Here is a 21504-nt window from a genome sequence, read left to right as displayed (position 1 = left end):
TTTAGCTAAAGCAATTATGGTGCCTCATAATAAGAAATGTCAGGCTGATGGGTTGATTTGGTGAAAGTGTGTGGTTAGCATTACAGGCGGATGTTAACATTTTCTGCAGTTTTAAGAAAGGGAGGGCAAAAATTGGATATGTAGTAGAAATATGATCACAAGTTAAGTAATGGACTGTTTTCCAAGAGCTCAAAAGTGATGGACCATGTGGAATTTCTGCTGGAGGTAGAATGTTTGGTGCCATTCTAGTTAAAGTACATGAAATTCATGCCACCAAGTCACCAGAGGTAAGAAATTAACAGGTTTCAAAAAGAGATTGGATGTTTGTATGGATGACAAGAATATTGAGTTTTTAAAATTAATGATGACAAACATTTTGGAAGCAGTATTACGCTAATGCTTCAGGGCTTAAGTCTATCCAACCATTTAATCAGGGTGAGATTTAATGTGTGGATCAGATTATTCTACAGGGTTCTCTTACTTTATTCTGAAACATCTGGCCCAGGCTGTGCATGGAGATGGGGTACTGGACTCTGGACTGCTAGTCCGATCTAGTATGGCATTTCTTAGGTTTGTTTAGAGGTTTCAAGTAAATTACTCCCATGTGAATTCTTAACCTGCTCTCCATCCATCTGTGTGGGATGTTCTGCTTCCTACTCAATAAAAAAAATCAGCTTTTGAAACACTGTTTATGATGTGCAGCACTGCCCATTGCAGAAAGTCCTCAAAATATGTAGCAGGCTTACAGATGATTATAGTTGTAGAGTGCATAATAACTATATATTGCCTAATTTTTTTTCTTGTAAGGCCTCTGTTTTTAGACAAACATGACTTTCTAAAACTGAATTGTGAAAACTGAAAATTTCCAGGTTTTGTTTCTTTCTTCATGTTGGGGGTGGGGGGAAAGGGGAAGAATATAGAGAGTGGAATTTTGTTTCCTTTTTCATGTCCTTAGGATAAGGTATTTAGCAGAATTTGCAGATTTGTTGGAATCTGCCAGGCCATGCTAGAGCACTTCTGCTACGGCTTTGAATTTGCAGCCTCTGGGCTGTCAACCATCTCCCTTAGTGCTTGGGTTACCTCAGCCCCCAAAGGTGGAGTAGTTTGCTTGACTTGAGTTTGGACAGAAACAATCAGTTGCTTTTGACAACAAGGAAAATAGAAGGATGCACTTTAAACATTTCTTGTTTTCACATGAGGCTGAGATGTGGTGGAGAAAAGTCCTCCTTTGAGGACAGTTGCCTTTGCACAGTCAGTGAAAATTAGGTGCTTCGGTTTTTCAGAACAATACTATTTTAAGCCCTTCTTAGTAACATTCAATGGGAAAGTAAACTTCATTGTACTATAGTAACTGCATATTGAATTGAGGGGGTAGTTGCATGAGTGTATTTCAGATTGGCTGTAATGCAGATGTAGCTAAGCACTCAGCTTGATTTTAAAACTTAAGCTTTGGATAGTTCTGAGTATTTCCATGTTTTAGGGAATGGTAGGCCTCTTCTGCAAGTTTCTGTTTCTGCCACCAAAATGCCCCCATTACCTGCTGGGGGGGGAATGTGCTTTAGATCTGGAACCAGGCAGTCCTAAGCACTTTGCCATCTGTTTACCCAGCAGGTCCTAATGCTTTGCTCTTAGTGACTTGCTCAAGCTCAGCTGAGGAGTCCAAGTATTTTCCCTTATATTACAAACAGAGAAATTGCAGCCCAGAAGCTGGCCAGGGTCATTCAGGAAAAGGGCTGCATTGTTGGCAACAGAATCCTGATCTTTGACTTAGTATGTCCTTGATTTATCCAGTAGACTAGACCACAGTATCCCCTTCAGATAACTTTAAATCAATGTGCCTAGTTAGTGTTTAGTGAGAAGCAGAGCAACACATTTTCCTTTCTCAACTTTCTCATGTGCATGGGGTTCTACAAGTGAGAGTCTTGACTTGTAATGATCTGTATTTTCTTGTTAACACCAACCTGAAATAAAAAGCTCTGCAAAGGAGCTGCGTGTGGGGCCCTTTTGACGGGTAGTGTTGCACTTGGGTGAGCAGAGTTCTTACGCAGTTTGCTATCTAACCTTGGGAAATTGCCTTGATCTCCCTTTTCCTCAGCTTGTCAAAGAGGTGATATTAGTTTTATCTACATCTCTGATTAAGTGTGTATTGCGGATGAATTAGGAATGTTTGTACGACATCACTGGAAAAAATAGAACTTTATAGGTGGAGCACTAGCAACCTCTATAGTTAGTGTTATTGTGAATGAAGGGTTTAGGTGACCTGATCTCTGGAGTAACTTACTGCTTTTTAGAACCATCACCTGTTTGGTTGAAATTTTCTGGGTTCCTCAACCTTTGATATAGAAAGGCGAAAAGAATATTTTTGGACAAAGTAATTTAATGCCTTTTGAGCAGAAAAAATACTTTCCCGTCTCAAAAAATCTGACGGCTTCCTTGTTGGATATAGACAGTTGAAATGGTCAGGCAAATAGCCATCACTGAGCAGTGTTCCAGTGAAAACTAGTTTGGATTTGACAGCTGCAAGTCCTTGAAGCGGGTATTCTGTTTATACAGTACTGCGGATAGTTTCAAGTACACTAGGCGTTGCTATACTTGCGTAGTTAGCTTAGAAGAGTATTAAACATACACATCTTATGTTTTACCCCTTTTGAGTAAAGGAAAATTTCACAGCAACAGAAATCTTTACCCACTTTATACATTATAAGACCTTGTAAAATGTATGAGTTAAGGAGTTTGGATGGTATCTATCCCAGTAATCTAAGTGATCGGATGGCTTAATTTCAAGTGAAAATAAAAACATTTATTCAATATCTTTTAAAATTACATGCCCAGATACTGTTTCCAATGTCAGTTTTTCCTCCTTAACAACTTTGATACATATATAGCATCTTGGAGTACTGCATACAAGCTCTGTTTGCCAGTCAGCTCTTTGAAGTCCCTGTCCTCATTGAAAGGAGACACTGCTGTGTTGAAGATCCTTTCTGAAAAACATAGGAAACCAATATACAGAAACACTGCCTTGTGTCAGTTAAAGTTGCTATAAACATAGCATACTTAGCTGAATATAAAAAGCAAAGAAGTGAGAAGTTAGGGGTACCAAGAATATATCTCCCTACTCAACTATCGTACATCAGAGAATGAATGTATCAGAGCTTTAACTGCCCCAGTAGGACTGTCAGATTTCTAGTGCAGTAATGTTAAAAACAAAAATTAAAAAAAACCTGTGAATGATCAGTGGAAGTGAGAGGAGGAGAGGTAAATCTGGTCTGTGAGACAGAGGTGGGTGAGCTATGAGGATGTCAGTACTAGAAGGCATCCACCTCTAGGGAAACTCTTTTTGGATGTGGCCAGTGAAATGGGCCTAGAAAAACTTACTGGAGATCTCTAAGCAGAGGTGCTTGTAGAGAAAGTGGCTCGGGGAGGCTGCTGCCACCAGTTCTCAAGGACGTGGCATGCAGTTCTTGCAGCATACTGGTGGAGACATTCAGTATGAATTGTCATTACTGCTCACTGCCATACGGAGGTTCTCTGTAGAGATCTGTCCATGTCCTGCCCCCTCAGTCCTGCTTAGCTTAGGAGCACTGACAAGATCACAGCCCAAAAGCATTGTGCCTGAAGACCTTCTGTGCATTCATTCTGTAGCAACCTAGTAAGCACTGGCAAAATTAATAGAAAAAGCACTTGCCTCTTTCCATGCTCGGCCATACATGCCTCTTTTTTTCCATTTTTTGTTTAAATAAAACAGTGTTGCTGTATGCAGGGTGGCAAAATGGCTTCTTTTTGGTCCCCACTGATCCTCTGCACCTCTCCCCCTACATGCATCTTCTGTCCCAGTGAGTCTCAACCAGGGTGCCTTGAGGTCTTTTCAAGGCTGCCATGCAATACAATACACTGTTAGGTGTGCAGACATGATGCACAAGAAGAGAAACCCAGAGGTTTCAAATAGGAAGCCGTAGCGTTAAAAACATTCTTCCCTGTTGCAGTCTTTCTGAGTTCTTTACAACAGAAGAATTGCTCTAGCATTTTTCTCCAGTATAAAAAAAAAAACAAGTGAAAACTAAGAGAGGCCATTTTCTGAGGGGTGCCTTGAGCCTAAAAAGGTGGAGAACCACTGCTCTGTTCAGTTATATTCACCCTAACTTTCAAACAGTGTTTTGGGTTTGAACAGGTGTTTCTCTTTCCTGTGTAGTTCTGATCTGTGCTGTAGTTTGGCCCAAACTGTTAAATCTTTTATCCTAATGAGTGACTTCCTTCTTTTGGGAAGAGAGAGGGCCACTGGCTTTAAACATGTGAAGGAGGTGGTCTGAATGCAGTAGGAGCCAGGATAGGCCACATTTGTTGAGCTCTGAACTCTGGAAGAGGTACTCCTCAGAGACTAGGATTACGTCCTGGCCACCTATGCACAGTGCTGACTGCTATTAGTTTAGTGGAGCTGCTGATGTAATTTATTAAGTCACAGGGGCCCTATCTGGACTTGGGAAAACTTTTGCAAAAGTTCCCTGTGTTGGTAACGCTGTTTCAGCTTGATCAGTACTAGCAACGTTTGGAGCTCATGGAGAGATAGGCTTGTGCTAGCATTTTAGGCCTGGTGTTGCTTCTCCTTTAATACTTCAGCCTCAACACACAGTAGTCACTACCAGCTTAATTATTGTAGATGCAGCTGAACCGGTGTTAGAAACCACATCATGTTACATTAACGTTGGAGTTTTAAGAAGGAATATGTCTACCTTTTGACTGTTCCTAATAGCATTAATAACAATGCAAGATATTAGCATTGGTATAGAAAGACAGTGACTGCTTGTGTCTTAGTTTGCTTTCCAGGCACCTTCTGGAGTAGTAAAACTGCTCTGGAGTTTGCTGAGAGGGAGTGTGGTAGACAGGTAATAGACCTATGCAAATAATATTGCATGTACAAATAAAAGGGACAGTGGCCCTCCAACACAATAATTTCAGAATGAAAGCACCTTCAGAAAATCTACATATCCTTGAATTGCCTTGCCAGGTTTTGTGGCTTTCTTGAGTCTTCACATGTCTGTTGTTTTTGTGGTTATGAAAGACCCATGAAAATGGCACTGTCTAGCTGGGATCATTCTTTCCTGTTTGTCAAATACACACATTTTTTGTTGTTGTTTTTATTTTTGATGACTGGGGACGGGGGAATCTAATCACGGACATCACCTAAAATGCTGTAATGAGATTAGAGAAATAGGTTTAATACATGGGGTAGCTATAATAAAAAAGGAAAAATAAACCTGAAAAATCAAGCAGTGCATACCAGTTAAATGGAGTAATTGCACAATTTTATTGCTTGCACCTTTGCCCTTCTTTACTTTGCTCCTGTCCCTGATGTATATTATCCTCGCTTGTTTCGTTGCATCTAAAATTAGGCTCAAATTTTGCAGATATGTATGGGCAAATAAATCTCTGTGCTTTGAGAAGACGGAATGAAATAAATGGGTCTCTGTGCATATGAGGTTGAGAGGTATGGGGTCTTTGATTACAGTCTCTTTTGGGCAGGATGGAGATCTCTTGTATCTGGCAGCACAAAAAAGAACTTAGATTTCAAACTGTGATGGTTGTGCTGACCTTCCCATGCCATCCTCATCTCTCCTGCTGTGCTGAACATTTTCACCAGTACCTTCCCTATGTACAGTAGAAGATGGAGCTTGAACGAATCTGTGGCTTTGCTCTCTTAAGACCGGTTGCAAAACGGAAAGCATTTTTAGTGTCGGCTGTGGAAGTATGAAATGGGACAGTTTGCACAAATGGCTGGGGTATGGGGAAGGAAGAGGAAATAGACTGTGAGGGTAGCCTTGTAGGGGATTGGGAGTTGTAGCCATTATAAATGCCATTACATAACCATTTCTCGGTGTTTCTAGGCTTGCTTTATGTTACATCAATAATTTTTCTGACATAGCTTTGCTTAGGGAGAGGGGTATTGGAAGGTTTCGCATTGCTAGCTCTCCTGTGTGTGTGAGCTTTTGGGAAGGCTTGTCCCCTGGTTTAAGTCTTTAAGCAGGAGGTGGGGGAGAGAAATGTGAAAGAGACCCAGTATCCTCCCAACAGCTTAGCCAGGCTTGCTTGGGAGCATCCACACGGCTGAGCCAAGTGCAAGGCATACCCACATAGTTGTGCAGCCATTACAACACCGTAACAGGCTTCAGTAAAGTGGTTGTACAGGCTCCATGCTGACATGGTGATGTGGAGGCTGATTGTGGCACCTGATGGTTGGTGCAGGACCCACAGCACAGTGATAGGATCCTGTCACCACGCAGACCTGGGCTAACCAGCAGTGGTTCCAAAACTTCTAGATGGGAAAGGCCACCTTCAGGAGGCTCAGTAACAAGATCGCCCCAGCCCTTCAGCATCAGGATACACAGGTAATGGAGGCCACACAAGGTGGCTGCTAACTGGTTTGGAGTTGGCAAGCCAGCACTTGGTACTTGGAGTGGCTTCATGAGGTGATTCATGGCTGTGGTTACCTTGTGGACAGTTGCCATTACTAAAGTACACAGAATGATAGTTTATTTGAGAGAAGGAGGTTTCCTCTGCCTCAAGGATTATGTGAAATTATCAGCAGGGGAGGATGCTGCTTGATCATTTTGTAGGCTTTGATCAACAAGAGAGTGAGGCTGCTGACTAAATGTGTGGGGAGCACTGGACTGGTGCACGATGTCAAGGATGACGATCAGGAGAGCTAGTGAGCTGTTGCTTGGACAAGAAGGAACTTTGTTCCTCCTGGATTAAAATAAATATTGACAATTTTTCCACTTTTTTGGGAGGCAGGGGGAATCTATTTTTTGCCTTAGTGTTTTGAAGCCCTCTCTGGTTTAGGAATACCTGGCTGACTGAAGGCAGGATGATGTCCTACAGAAACCCATGTGGATGGTGATATATCCAGTACCACTGGTACTGTTGTGGCATGCTGTGCACTGCACAAACATATAAGAATAACAGGGAGAGCTTTGATTAAGGGTAGGTGCTAGAGCAGCGAGTCTAACAGTGGGATAAAAGCTTTGAATAAAACTTTCTACTTTGTCTATGTTTCCTCATCATACTTGCACCAATTTTGTATGCATGTAGATGCTCTGTTGACCAATAGTTTATTAAAAACTAATACAGTGAGTCCAGTTGTCACTGTGAAAAACTATGTAAGCATTAGTAAAAGTGAACATTTTGTGCAAGGGAAAACTAACAGCACCAGTGATGGGATTGCACTGCACCAGTGTAACTGTTCTTCCGTCCGTGGTTGTATGAGGGTAGAGTGAACAGGATACATCTGCCCAGGCACATTTCCATTTCAGAAAGGCACCAGCTGACTCATCACCCTCTGCACCTTGGTGGTAGGGGAAGAGTTCACTGATGAGGATACACATGCTGAGGGCTGCAGCTGGCTGGTCATCAGCATAAGCAGTTGCTCCAACAGCTACCTCTGCTGCGTTTGGTTGATCCCGTTCCTTTTCTTCCTGTTGTACTCGAAGCACTCTGCTACCAGTCTTTTCCATTACAGCTGCTGCTACTGGCATTCAGGGTGTTGGACCAGTCTGCATTGAAAATCATTATACTTTCCTGCAGCAAGTGGTCTCTGCCCCTTTTTTCTTTTCTGCTGCTGGTACTTGCCACAAAAGGCGGGGGTGGCTTTATCAGTCCAGCAGAGGTTGAAGCTTGCAAAGTAAATGAAAGGGACTCTTTTTCATCCAGAGAGGGAGGTTTCTTCCCTTTAATGACTTGTCACAGCAAGGCCTCAAGTTTGCTACTTTTATCTACCTGGTATGCTTGCTTCATCTTTCCACAGTTGCCCATTCAAAGAAGAGGAAAAAGCACTAAAGTTAGTCAGTAGAGCTGGAGCATCCACCTGATCCTATGCGTTTGACAGGACATGGCCACCCCTTGCTGTTAAAGCTTCATAAGCATCATTGGATTCTGTGAGAAAAGAAAGGTGTAGGAAAGGTGATTTTTACTGCTGGTTGTGCTGCAGTAGCATAGATCGCTAATTCGTCGAAGCTAGAAAAGGGTCACATCTGATCAGTCCCTCCCTTGTCCCGTCCTAAATCCTGTTGCCAGTGCCTTGTCAAGTGGCGGCTTTGATGTCTTGGGCAGCTGAGCTCTGACTGTTTCCCTTGAGAGGTTCTCTCTTATCCCAGAACATGCTGTTCCTCAAGTGAAAAGGTAAATTTGGACCATGTTGTACGGCTGCTTTAGGCTGTGTTAGGTAGAAATTTCAACGTGTCACTGTGGACATAGACATGGTAATCTTTCTGTGGAAGCCATAATGGCTGATGTCAGCTACAGAGTTGGGGAAAGGGGAGTCTATGGCTATGATTAGGTTTTACTGCATTAAGTGTCTTGTTGCAGGAGGTGCCTGTTTGTTACCTAATTAAATCAGTGCCCTTGTATTATGTTGATGGTTTTATTGTTTGATTGGGTGGAGGATGCAGCTCCGTTGTTCTAGGATTAGATAGTTTCATCAAATTAGATTAGATGACTGGGTGTTGCTGTTGATACCTGGAGAAGATGGAGAGAAGGACAGGTAGAAGTGTGAAGTGTTACACAATTCTTAATGAGTTAAGCCTTGAAATGCCTCCTGGCTTCTCCCAGGTGAGTTATGATGAGAGCTGATCAGGGTCATTCAGGAAGCTGGTGGTAGCTGTGGGAGCAAACAGCAAATCCTCTTGATTTGCAGTTGTGCTTTAACCCTCCTCTATTTAAATAGCCCTGGGTCCACTGGATCTCTAGTACTTTACATCCAGCCTGCGTTGTTGGGTCAGAGTGGATTGGGTGAGGATACTGCCCTGTAACAGGAGTTGTGTGTCTCTGTATTGACGAACACCATGCCACAGAATTGTGCTTACAAATCCTAGCTTCATTTTTTAATGATCTTGTCTACTTACAGTTTTTGTCTGTGAACTGAATGCATGCTGCTGTAACATTTTCCCAGCCCTTCAAGTAGGGTTGATGGATGAACTCCGTGGCTAGGTGGGAAGTAACAGGGCATGAGTTGGGATAAGCAAGACAGCATCTAGGACTCTTTGTTTATTTTACTACAATACAGCATGTCACACACATCTCCTTTTAGTGTGGTGTGATGCTATGAAGTGGAGATGATAGATAATGTTTTTGCTTTCCAGTCCCCTGTTCTGATTGAAAATTGTTATGCAACTCTAAGCAAGCCGTCTGGCCTGTGTTTGCAAGGAGCAGGGTTTGGCACAGGTGTAAGGGAAACGTGAACTCCTGAGGGCAGGTGGATGCAAGAGATAGGGAAATTACTTGTGTCAGCTTCATGCCAACACTTGAGAACATGGATGGGTTCACAATGAATTGGGGGAGTGCTGAAACAGATCTAAGCTATTCCTTGTTGTATTTATTTACAGCAGACCTACTCGTAGGAGTTGAAACCTCACTGCGGCTATCTTAACACAAACAAATCTCTGCTGAGTTGGAGCTGAGGCCCTCTCTTTCCTTGTCAGTTAGAGCAAGTTTTGGTCGTCTTTTCTGTGGATGATGCATTGGAAGGAGGGGCCCCAGGGTTTGGCTTTGCTGTGAATTCCTTTTGATGTAACACTTCCTCTACTATTTCTTCAGGTGATCTCTGCTTGTGTGAGAAGGGGTTCTGAACTCATCCCCTCCATGATGAGCACCGCAGTGTCGTGACACCAGGGGTCTTGGTGAGTTGCTCACAGGAAGTGCTGGAATCTACAAGATCCACAAAAGCTTAGGTGCTATATATGACAGTCTTTGAGATGCTGCTTGTTCAAACAGTTTAAAACTTGGTTTGGTCACCCACTGGCAGTGGCTGCAGATTCTAATATAAAAACAAAAATAGTGCTGTGGGTGGATGGCTGACTCTTCTAAGGCAGAGAGACTCTAGCTCTGTGAACTGGAGTTCACTTTCCCTCATGGCCCATGGTAACCTAGATGAGAGCATGTGTAGAGAGCTTAGACAGTTGAAGGATTAGAGGGGAAGGCCGGGGGGCTTTATCCTAGTGGACACCAAAATTCTATACCTAAAAGTATTCAAACCTCACAAATAAAGATTGTGATGTTTTCTATTTCAAGCCCCACAGTCCCATACAATTCCAGTATATAGAGTGGGGGAAGTAAAGGAAGAGTACAGTGATTGTCAGGTCAATCATTAATTAAATTAAATAATTAAAATTAAAGATGGTTTTAATTCTTCATTCGGTTCTTTTCTTGCAACTCAGTGCTGCAAAGTTCCAGTTTTTGTGTACTGACGGACAGGGTGTGTGAGGGTATTGCATACAAAAGACAATGTTGAAGGAATGTTCTATGTTGCCAAGTAAAGCATTTGAGCACTTGAATTTAGGAAATGTCAGACTTAGGTTTATTTGTGCAGTCTGAATTCTGTCCCCTTCTATGTCCATCCTTTGCGCTGAATAAAACCAGAGTCCTGTGAAAGCGTGCATCATCATACACTTACAGCTGCAGCAGGTGTGTGTATCAGGAGGTGCACCATTTTGCATTGGCTTCTGAATATCTCTTGGAAAGGGAGACTTGGGTACTTTTGAAAAGTGTTTAAAGTTCTGTTTGCAAAAGACTGGTAAGCCAGAGTTGCAGTAAAAATTAGTGAGACTGAGGTGCTTCTGAAAAATTGTACCTCTTGTCTTTCTATACACAGGTAAAGCACCAGGCACCCCTTTTACTATATTAGAAATAACAGTAAGAATATGACACAACATTGTTCTCAAAACCGGTGAGAGTCATCAGCTTGGGGTTCTGGAGATGTACTGCATTTATTCGACTCTGAACTGAATTTGAATTTAAGACAACTCTCCAATGAATTCATAGATTTCATAGACATTAAGGGCTGGAAGGGACCTCATGAAATCGAGTCCAGCCCCCCTGCCAGAGGCAGGAAGTCTAGATAGATCAGATGATCCCAGGAAGATAAACATCCAAATGCCTTTTGAATGAGTCCATAGTAGGTGCTTGCACGACCTCGGGGCGGGGAGTCTGTTCCAGACCTTGGATACTTGGACTGTAAAGAAGTTTTTCCTTGTATTGAGTTTGAATCGGCCTTCTAGAAGTTTGTAGCCTTCTAGACCTGCTTGTCCCTTGGGGAGCCGTGGTGCACAACTGTTCTCCCAGACCCTGATGCACCCCCATTATATACTTATGCGCTGCCACCAAGTGCCCCCTGAGCCTTCTCTTCACCAGGCTAAAGAGTCCCATGTCCCTCAACCCCTCCTCATAAGGCTTGCTCTCTTGGCCTTTGATCATATGGGTGGCTCTCCTCTGGACTCTCTCGAGCTTATCCACATCCCTCCTGAAGTGGGGGGCCCAAAACTGGACACAGTACTCCAGCTGCAGCCTCACTAAGGCTGAGTAAAGTGGGAGGATGACATCCCTGGTTTTGCTCGAGATGCATCAGTGGATGCATGCCAGAGTTTGGTTTGTTCTGCCGGCCATGGCATCACCTTGGTTGATTAGATTCTATACATGTAGATTCTGCTTTGTACTCAAATCCCAAGATGAGGGTCTTTTCCTCCCATGTTGAATGCGGGGGGGGGGGGGTCCTCATCTTGGATTTGAGTAAATAAAGTCTGTGGAGTTTGCAGATCCGATTGGAGTGCATCGTGTGTCTGACAGCAAACTAAACCACTGGAGATCTTTTTGCAGAAATGCTCCCTGTGTTAGTGGGCTTGTGAAGGTAGGAATATTGAGCAAATGGACTGGAGTCATCAGTGTTCCTCCAGAAAGCCAGGGAGATAACAGAGGGGAGAATCTTTGGAGTTGTAAAGGTCCAGAGAATAACATTGGATTGAGGCTACATCACATGACATTACTACATATGTGTGACATATCACCACAAGACTGGTGTTAGGAGCTTGGGAGCTACAGAGTCCAATATCGTAGATTTGGCAGCAAGTCACTGCCCCAGTTTCAGTGACCGAATAGTGGCTGATGTTTCTAATTTAATCTTCCATATCAGCACATAAACAAATCAATTTGTATACCCTAAATACCGTTAAAATACTAGTTCCCTCAACACACAAGAACCTGCTGGCCAGATTAGAGTTATTTTGTTTCAGTTGGTGCATGCTTCTTTAACGCTGGGAAGGAATACGGGGAATATTTACACTTGAATAATATTTAACTAGTAATGCTTAATACGTTAACAATACGAGACAGAAATTTGTTCTAAAACAATTTTAGCCTGAAGGAAAAAAAACATTTGTGTTCAGTAGTTTGCTGCTCTGTGTTCCTTTACTGCCAGCATCACGCATGTTGCTTCTCCTCAGAAAGATACTGGAAAATGCTTGTGTTGAATAAGAATCTCAGTAGCTTGCACAGTGTTGCTGAATGAGTTCAGATGGGCAGACTTTGAATGGCCTGTCGGCCTTTCTAATAGAGTGATTCAGGCTAATCGAGTCTTATGTTTCCTGAACACAACTAGTTATTCACAGGTGGTCAGGAAGGCACTTTCTTTTGGTGTCCTGTGCACTGTGCAGCACTACTTAACTGTGTTGTGTAAGATGGGAAGAAAAAAGTTCATATTCTTCTGAGCAGCAAGTGGTGGCGGTGGCCGTTTGGACCAGTGGGCAGGCCCTGTCTTAATTCTGTGGGGGATCTGCTCAAATAATCATACGCTCAGACTGCAAATACAGAAAAAAGCCCCTAATTTCTCTCTTCCCTGCTGTGTTGAATCCCATGTAACTTTGGGAGGAAGGAGAATTGCCTCATCACCTCTGAGCGTAATACTTGGCCAGAACTTTCTCCTGCTTGGAACCAGCCGCAGTCTTCTCTGGTTGCAAACTCCTTTCCATTGCCTTCCCAGACCAGGGGGTGGCAGTTGTTTTCCCTTTACTAATGGGAGTGGTTCATTCCTGTCCCTTACCTGTCTTCTGTTTTCTTCCTATGCGGGGGGCGGTCGGACACAGTGCGCCCTGGAGATGCGAGACTTCCCCTCAGCAGCAGGAGGCACGCATCCGGAGAATGTTGGAGCGGCAGGAGGGAAGTGCCCCGCGCAAAAGCAGAGAGGAACAAAAAAGAAAAAGGCAAGCAGACGGACAGCACTGAGAGGCGCGTGTGGCAGAAAGTGCTGCAAAGCTGCCCGTGGCAGCCGGCTCCCCAGAGGAACTTGACGAGAGCCCATCTGTGTGTGTGACTGTGCTCAGGACTTCTGTCAATGCATTCCAGTAACCCCAAAGTGAGGAACTCCCCGTCAGGAAACGCACAGAGGTAAGAACCCACAGCCAACTGCTTGGGAGTGGGGGAGGCACTGCTCTGTTGCAGCATTTGCTGTAGACTGGAGCAAGATGAACTGCCTCTCACTCCACTTGAAGCCCTGCCTGCAGAATCTTATCCTATTAAGCAGCTCTAAGGTCAGAGGTACTTCCTGTTTCCATCTCAGTTCAGAGGTAGATCCATACCCCGCACAATCAGGTACCACATGTCCTCTGCCTTGGTGGTTCTCAACCTTTTTTGTACCAGGACCTATTTGTAAACATGGATGGCCAATCTCAACCCAGTGCCCCCCATCCCCAGGCCTGAGCCTCCCAGTGTGTGGGGGTGGGTGTGTGGGGTAGGGGGTGTGTGTATGGGGCATGCAGGGTCCCAAGCAGCCCCTTGCAGGCTGGAGCTCTGCCAGACTGGGGCAATAGCCATGGTTTCCCACAATTTTCTCCTTTAAAGGAGAATCAATTTTAAAGTTTGTTTTTCCATGTTTAAGTTTGTTCGTGTTTGTGACCCTCTGCTCATGACTCTTGTAACCCACTTTTAGGTTGTGACCTACAGGTTGAGAAAACACTGCTCTCACCCCCTCATGCTCTACCACAAGCAGGTGACCAAATGATTGTGGAAAAATGGTTATCCTGCTTCTTCCTGTCCTGTTCTCTTTCTCACCTTCAGTTCCACAATGAGATAACTACATAACACAGGACCTGTGTGCTTACACTTCTGTGCACAATGCTCATGGTGGCCTACTGCCAGGAGCAGCATGGGACTGATTCAAATGACCCAAATTGTATCTATCCACCTTCTCTTGCAGTAGCTTAAAGACTGTTCTCTACTGGTTTGGAAAGGGGGAAGCGCTGAAGGCCAGTGCTGTGCAGGACATGCAGTGTAGTTTGCTTGGCAGCATCCTCCAGTCAGGAAGAGCTGGGAGTAACTTGGGTGAAGTGCCTCTGAAGCAGCTGTCTGTGCAACTGAAGTGAGGATTGTGAGGCTATTATAGTTGCTGCCTTTTGAAGCATTGGTTGCAGAGACAAATTGGCTTCCCAGAAGATCCTTGTGGAAGAAAGGGAGGTGACACTGGCAAAAGAAAGGGTTAGGAGGAAGGCAGGACTGTGCATGCAGGAAATCCAGGGAGAAAATATAGTTTTAAGATGTAGTCTGTTTAATGGAATAGACGGTGGGGAAAAGGTTGTCCTGAATATCTTGGCAAACTAATGAAGCTTTCTCCACTCCATTTTGCCAGGGGTCTGTGTAGAGACAGCTTGCTCCTCTTTCCATGTTCAGAGGCAGGTTGTAGCTGGCTTAATAGTTTTCATAGTCAGTGGTTTGTATTTTCCTGGCACGTTGCCCTGCCAAGCACTGAAATCATGCTGGCTTTCTGTTGTCTTCTCTTGGACTGTCTTGTGGTGGGTTGCTCTCTTCTGTGATCCCAGCTCTATTATGTCATTTGGGTCCTGCTCTCTAGTGTGGTGAACTTTATGGTGCCCTGTTTGTTTACTCTTTGAGCTGGTCTTGGTGCGAGTAGCTTCTCTGTGTACATAGAAACCGTTGTCTTTATTGACAGAAGCCCCAGAGGTGGTTCCTCATGTGACTGAGCAGTTTCTGGGATCCGGCAGGCCCGCTGCTGTTTCTTGTGGCTCCTTGAGAAGGGAGATCTTGGTTTGGATAACCCTTCCAAGGCATGTTGGAAACTGAAGCTGGATAACACTAAATATGGAGACGTTTCTTACTCATCAGCAGATGTGTGGTAAAAGGTGGCAAGGGCTACTGCCACAGCATCTCTTTATCCTGTTTTCCAACAGAATTGAATGAGTCTGCTGTCTGATGCGAGAGATGAGGATTTTTGTGGGTGATAGCCAGACCAATTGCATAGTTGTGATAATGTTAATCTGTAGTCTTAGCTCTCTTTCTCTCTTCCCTCCCACCCTTTTTTCTTTTTCAGTAGCCCCAAATCAAAGCAGGAGGTGATGGTCCGTCCCCCCACAGTGATGTCCCCATCTGGCAACCCCCAGCTGGATTCCAAATTTTCCAACCAGGGCAAGCAGGGGGGCTCGACTAGCCAGTCCCAGCCCTCTCCCTGTGACCCTAAAAGTGGAGGTCACCCCCCCAAAGTGCTCCCTGGCCCAGGGGGAAGTATGGGGCTGAAGAATGGGGCTGGAAATGGCGCCAAGGGGAAGGGGAAGAGAGAGAGGAGCATTTCAGCAGATTCCTTCGAACAGAGAGATGCTGGCACTCCGAACGACGATTCTGAAATCAAAGGTATGTCTGGCAGAGGAGGCGCATGCATGTAACCATTGGCATGAGAGCCACCTATGAGATGATGAGTTGCCTAGCAAGTATTAGCAAAGCATTTTTCTGCCTGAGAGGTCTGCCTGTCTGTGGCTATGGATGAACATAATGATATACCATTTGAAAAGGGGGAGGAAGGGGGACTTGATGCTTAGGAGCATGTGTTCATTAAATAAAACAGATTTAAATTTACAATGGTTTAGCTCCACTCCCTTCAGCAGAGAAACGGGCAGATGAAACAATTAGAGGAGGTTATCATGAGCCAATGTAAACTAGCATGATTTTAAACTGCTAGAACTGCCCACACCTTTTGTGTCCAAGCCCAAAGCATCTAAAAGTTGAGACGGGAGGGGGTAGGGGAGGGGAGGATTTCTGCAGTTGTTCTGTGTTCAAATGAAGTGCAGCCCTGGTCAGGTGGGAAGTTGGTTCCTTAGAGATTTGGGGAATATGAATAAAAGTTGTCGGTCTCTTTCCATCCTGCTCTGTCTGTTGGCTTCCCAGGAACCATTCTGTTTCAGGTGGAGGGGGAGGGTGGTAAGCAGTACACTGCTTGAACATGAGCCAGTTTTGTGAATGGGGATGGATAAGTTATATTGGGTGACAGGAGCTAGGCTTGTTTCTGCCATTGATCCTTTAAGTGAGGCTGGGCCTCATTGCACCTTGGCTTTTCTAATGTCCAGTACAACAAAAGTTTCCCTGGTCCTTCTGGGAGGGATATATTTATTTGTCTGTAAAGTGCTTTTGAGTCCTCACAGGAAAGCTGGTTCAAAACTGCACAGTTTTTCAAACTGCTACATGATATTGGGCCTTCCAGGATTTGCATGTGTGTCTTCTAGAAGACTTGACAAAGTGACAAGAGACGGATGTGTTTGTGTGTGAGGTGGCTGAGTTTTTGGCTGGCATGAGCTAGAAGCTGTGTGGGCAGTCTGACAGTACAGCAGGCTAGCATTCAGGTGGCATGAATAGCAAGAAAGAAAGGTCTTATATAAAAGTGTTTCCACACAGATTAGAAGGATTTAAATTTTTATTTAAATATTTGTTAGGTAGTCAGCACCTGGGAGCTTCAGCTAAGATCTAAGCAGCATGAATGTCGTGCCAGCAGAGCTGCTTAATGTAGGCAGGAGGAAGCGTGGTGTAGGCAAAGACTGTTAGAACTGGCTGGGGGAGGAGTATGGACTCATAAGAATGGTGGCATGGTGCCAGCTGAGCATCAAAGGTGGGGAGGGCGACAAGCTTCCTGACAGTTTCCAAACTGAAGATTTCCTGTTTCACCACCTCTTCTTTCCTTCTAGACTGCAACTCCGCTGACCATGTGAAGTCCCAGGATTCCCAGCATACACCACACTCTATGACTCCTTCAAATGCTTCAGCCCCAAGGTCTTCCACCCCTTCCCATGGTCTGACTGCCACTTCAGAGCCAGCTAGTGGGCAGAAGACTCCATCCAAAGTGGTTTATGTCTTTTCTACAGAGATGGCCAATAAGTGAGTAAATGGTTGAATATCCTTGGTGAGTGTGGCTTGCCAATTCCATCACATGCAAGTCAAAGCATGTTTCTTCCTTTAAGTTCTCTGTGGGGCTAGAAAACGCTTGCAGATACAGCGTCAGGGGAAGGGCATTGACACCTGCTAAATGATGATTGTTTCTTCCTCCAAACCTAATTTTTGGCATGTGCTGGCAGAGAAGCCTGTTTCATGGCCTCTGCAGTGGATGGGTGTAGGGGTGAGTTACCTGGTAATGTGTACTCAAAATAGTAATTACTAAGACTATAAGCACTGAACCTTTACTACTTTTATTTCTCCTCTCTACACAAAAAGGTTCAAAATTAGCATGGCAGTTTTCTTTTATCCCTTCTGGTAGCTGAAGGTGAAAGGGATTTAAGAAAGAAATTTATCAGTCTTTAGCCTCACCTGTGTTTGTCTGTCTGCAGGGCTGCAGAAGCTGTGTTGAAGGGACAGGCAGAAACCATCGTATCCTTTCATATCCAAAACATCTCAAACAGCAAAGCAGAGAGAAACACTGTACCCCTGGTAGGGTGCCTCTTCATAGGACTGTGTGGCTGCTATTGTATGTGTTGGGGGAAGGACTATTTATATTTTAAAATGCGTGTTCTAGATGGGAGAGAGTGTTGTTCTCACTTTTAGGGGATGGAAGGGGTGGGATGGTTTGAGGCATCTGTAGTCTAGGTTTTTTGTTTGTGTTTGTTTGGGGGTGGGATGGAGGGGATGCATTAGCATTGTGGGTTGGTATTTTCTTGCCTCTGGACTCATCCAGCAGGTACAGGAATGGGGTGTAAATGTCATAATTTATATCTTTGGGTGATACTTGAGCAAAATGAACACTGTTGTGTTTGCACATTGTCAGTTCTTGCAGTGAAACACACTGCTCTGTCTTTCAGAACACCCCAGTCACGGCACTTCGGAACGAAACCAAGCCCCAGCCCCAGCCCCAGCCTCAACCTGCTGCCCCACAGGACCAGAATCCTCCCCAGAATGCCAAGATACAGCCGACCCCACCTGCTTTGGCACCAGCATCCAAATCCACTGCCCCCTCGTCATGCCCCATTGATCAGGACAGCCCTGGAGTAGAAAGCAAAGTAATGTCTGTGGGCAGCCCTACTAACTCTACCCCATTGCAGACTGAGGGATTTGGGCAGAGTTCAACCCCCAATAATCGAGCAGTCAGCCCAGTCTCCCAGGGGAGCAACAGCTCTGCTGCTGAACCCAAAGGTCCTACCCAGCAGGTATCTGGTGGGGACCCATCCAGCTTGGGTGAGAATCCAGATGGACTGTCTCAAGAGCAGTTAGAACATCGAGAGCGCTCGCTGCAGACTCTGAGAGATATACAGCGTATGCTTTTCCCCGATGAGAAGGAATTCACTGGAGGGCCAAGTGGGGGGCCTCCTCAAAATCCAGGGGTGCTGGATGGTCCCCAGAAGAAACCTGAAGGGCCAGTTCAGGCCATGATGGCTCAGTCCCAAAGTTTAGGCAAAGGGCCTGGGCCTCGGACAGATGGAGGGGCTCCATTTGGCCCTCAAGGACACAGGGAGATGCCCTTCTCACCGGATGACCTGGGGCCACCACCCATGAACTCCCAGTCTGGACCAATTGGACCAGACCACCTGGATCACATGACACCTGAGCAAGTGGCTTGGCTAAAGCTGCAGCAGGAGTTTTATGAGGAGAAAAGGAGGAAGCAGGAGCAGGTGGTTGTGCAGCAGTGTTCCCTGCAGGACATGATGGTCCACCAGCATGGACCTCGAGGGGTGGTGCGAGGTCCCCCTCCTCCTTACCAGATAACCCCTGGGGAGGGCTGGGGACCTGGAGGTCCAGAGCCCTTTGCTGAGGGTATGAATATATCTCATTCTCTGCCCCCTAGGGGCATGGCCCCTCACCCTAACATGCCTGGAAGCCAGATGCGCCTGCCTGGGTTTGCAGGAATGATCAGTCCCGATGTGGAAGGCCCCAATGTCCCCAACCCCACATCCAGACCTGGGCTTTCAGGAGTCAGTTGGCCAGAAGATGTGCCAAAAATCCCCGATGGCCGAAACTTTCCTCCAGGCCAGGGTGTTTTCAGCGGCCCTGGCCGAGGGGAGAGATTCCCAAATCCCCAGGGCCTGCCAGAGGAGATCTATCAGCAGCAGTTGGCAGAGAAACAACTGGGCCTTCCTCCTGGCTTGAACATGGAAGGCATTAGACCTGGCATGGAGATGAATCGGATGATTCCTGCACAGAGACACATGGAGCCTGGGAATAACCCCATTTTTCCTCGCATGCCAGTTGAAGGGCCTATGAGCCCCTCCAGGGGGGACTTCCCAAAAGGGATTCCTCCTCAGATGGGCCCTGGTAGGGAGCTGGAGTTTGGAATGGGCCCTGGCAGCATGAAAGGGGACATGAATATGAATGTTAACATGGGCTCCAACCCACCCATGGTACCTCAGAAGATGAGGGAGGCTGGAGTGGGGCCAGAGGAGATGATGAAACTGCGTCCGGGTGTCTCGGAGATGCTCCCCTCTCAACAGAAAATGATGCCCTTGCCATTTGGAGAGCATCCCCAACAGGAGTATGGCATGGGTCCCAGGCCTTTCCTTCCCATGTCTCAGGGCCCAGGAGTTGGCCTTCGAAATCTCAGAGAGCAGATGGGACCTGACCAAAGGACTAACAACCGGCTCAGTCACATGCCGCCACTACCTCTCAACCCCACCAGTAACCCTAATAGCCTCAACACAGCTCCCCCAACTCAGCGCAGCCTAGGACGCAAGCCCTTGGATATCTCTGCAGCCAGTCAGGTGCATTCACCTGGCATCAACCCTCTAAAGTCTCCTACCATGCGCCAGGTTCAGTCTCCCATGATGGGTTCTCCCTCGGGGAACCTCAAGTCGCCTCAGACTCCATCCCAACTGGCGGGAATGCTTGCAGGCCCAACGGCAGCAGCAGCTGCTGCTTCTATTAAGTCTCCCCCTGTTCTGGGATCTGCTGCTGCTTCACCTGTCCACCTCAAGTCTCCGTCCCTTCCTGCACCTTCTCCGGGTTGGAGTTCTTCTCCAAAGCCCCCACTGCAAAGCCCTGGGATCCCCCCAAACCACAAAGCATCTCTCACCATGTCGTCCCCAGCCATGCTGGGCAATGTGGAGTCAGGTCAGTGCTTTTTGTTCTATCTAGATGCAGATTTAGTGTTTATAGTCAGCTTGAAGTGTGAAGAAAGAGACTGGGGGATTTGCAGAGATTTCCTAATGTACGTGTATGTGGTGGTTGGATACAAGCTTTCTCTGCCTAGGCAGTTGTCTTTGCCAACTTGAAGGAGACTGTTTCTAGGCTCAGAACGAAATGGGTGGGTGCATGAGTGGAACTTCGAGCAAGTGCTGCAGTACGTTGCCTCTTTCTCTCTCCATATGCATGCTGTGAATGTACTTGGGCTGTGCTTGTCCTAAAGATGAGGCTTGGGCATTTCTATCAGTTTGGAGGAAAGGGTGAGGGAGATGGGGTATGGGGAGAGGAGAGATCATTTTTAACAGAAGAGCTTTCAGCAGTTTCTCTTTGCCAACCTGCCACTAGTTTCTGAATCACTGTGGCATTCTGGAGAAATGTTGCCATTTTAAATCACAGCAGCAGTTTGAAATAAAGGGGTTTGTTGGGAGAATGAGGAAGAAAGAGGTACCTTTTAATAAATATGGACCATATGAGCTGTCTTTCCAGGTACAAGGATTGTAAAGGTTTTCTAGGTTCCCTTGACGCAGCCTTCTGGGAAGAGTTTCACTGACCTGAAACCAGATTTTGACTTGTTTTGTAGATAGCTAAGGAGGTGGTAGGTAGACTCTCCACATCCCTTGTATGTCTTCAGCTGATTAGCATAGCATATAGAAGACCTCATCCCAGGCTGGTGTCCCTGCTGTGCTAAGTGCTGACATCTTTGCAAAAATCTTAGTTGGTCTAATAAAAGGTATCACCTTTACCCTGAGTTCTGATGCCTTTTGCCTCTAGACCAATATGGCTACAACCTAGATACCTTTCCTACCTCAAAGAACTTTAGCAGAAGATCTGTAAATGTGTTTAAGTTTGTGGTCTGTCTTGCCTCTCTGCAGCACCAGTCCCATCTCTCTCCTCTATATTCGAAGCTTATTGGTACCTGAGTCTATTCCTTTGGTAAGCTTCCAGATAAGCAGGTCCTTAGTGTGCAGGGTTTCTGTGCAGCAGCAGTCGCAGAATCAGTGTGGAACCAGCCCTCTGGAGCTTTTCGGTTTGTGAGATCTGACTGCAGGAGTTGGAAAGAGGAGTGTGCAAGATGCTTGGTTACGCTGCCCTCTAGCGTCTCAGGGTGATAAATGCACCAAGAGAGAGAACCACAGGCGTATTTCCTGCTTTAAAAAATTGATTGTGCTTGTGACGCCGAAATGTGAACGTTGAGTTGCAAACTTCTGTGGCAACCATGGACTTCTTCAGATAAGTCATTTAGCCCTCCTTTTCAGAGTCGTTCGTCTGCCATATACCTCATGGCATTGGAGCGTGGAATCTGGACTGTTTGCT

At 45.6% G+C, this 21504-nt stretch overlaps 1 protein-coding gene across 3 annotated transcripts in view; it reads left to right on the top strand.

Moving 5' to 3' along the window:
• BCL9 (B-cell CLL/lymphoma 9) overlaps nucleotides 1-21504 on the top strand; it is an 89211-nt gene that overhangs the window by 56224 nt on the left and 11483 nt on the right. The window contains exons 2-7 of one of the 3 annotated variants that reach the window (XM_019525693.1): nucleotides 9583-9665; nucleotides 12900-13200; nucleotides 15140-15453; nucleotides 16776-16965; nucleotides 17412-17511; nucleotides 17880-20118. In XM_019525693.1, coding sequence (XP_019381238.1) covers nucleotides 13148-13200; nucleotides 15140-15453; nucleotides 16776-16965; nucleotides 17412-17511; nucleotides 17880-20118 — 2896 coding nt within the window. In that variant the 5' untranslated portion in view covers nucleotides 9583-9665; nucleotides 12900-13147. Of the gene's footprint in view, nucleotides 1-9582; nucleotides 9666-12215; nucleotides 13201-15136; nucleotides 15454-16775; nucleotides 16966-17411; nucleotides 17512-17879; nucleotides 20119-21504 lie in introns of those variants that run through there. The other 2 variants (XM_019525691.1, XM_019525692.1) reach the window with 2 other exon arrangements.

The sequence above is a fragment of the Gavialis gangeticus genome, unplaced genomic scaffold, assembly GCF_001723915.1.
Source record: "Gavialis gangeticus isolate Ggan-Ray unplaced genomic scaffold, GavGan_comp1, whole genome shotgun sequence".
NCBI classification, from domain to species: domain Eukaryota; kingdom Metazoa; phylum Chordata; order Crocodylia; family Gavialidae; genus Gavialis; species Gavialis gangeticus.
The sequence above is the reverse complement of the archived record's forward strand: the minus strand, read 5'-3'. Positions and strand labels throughout refer to the sequence as shown.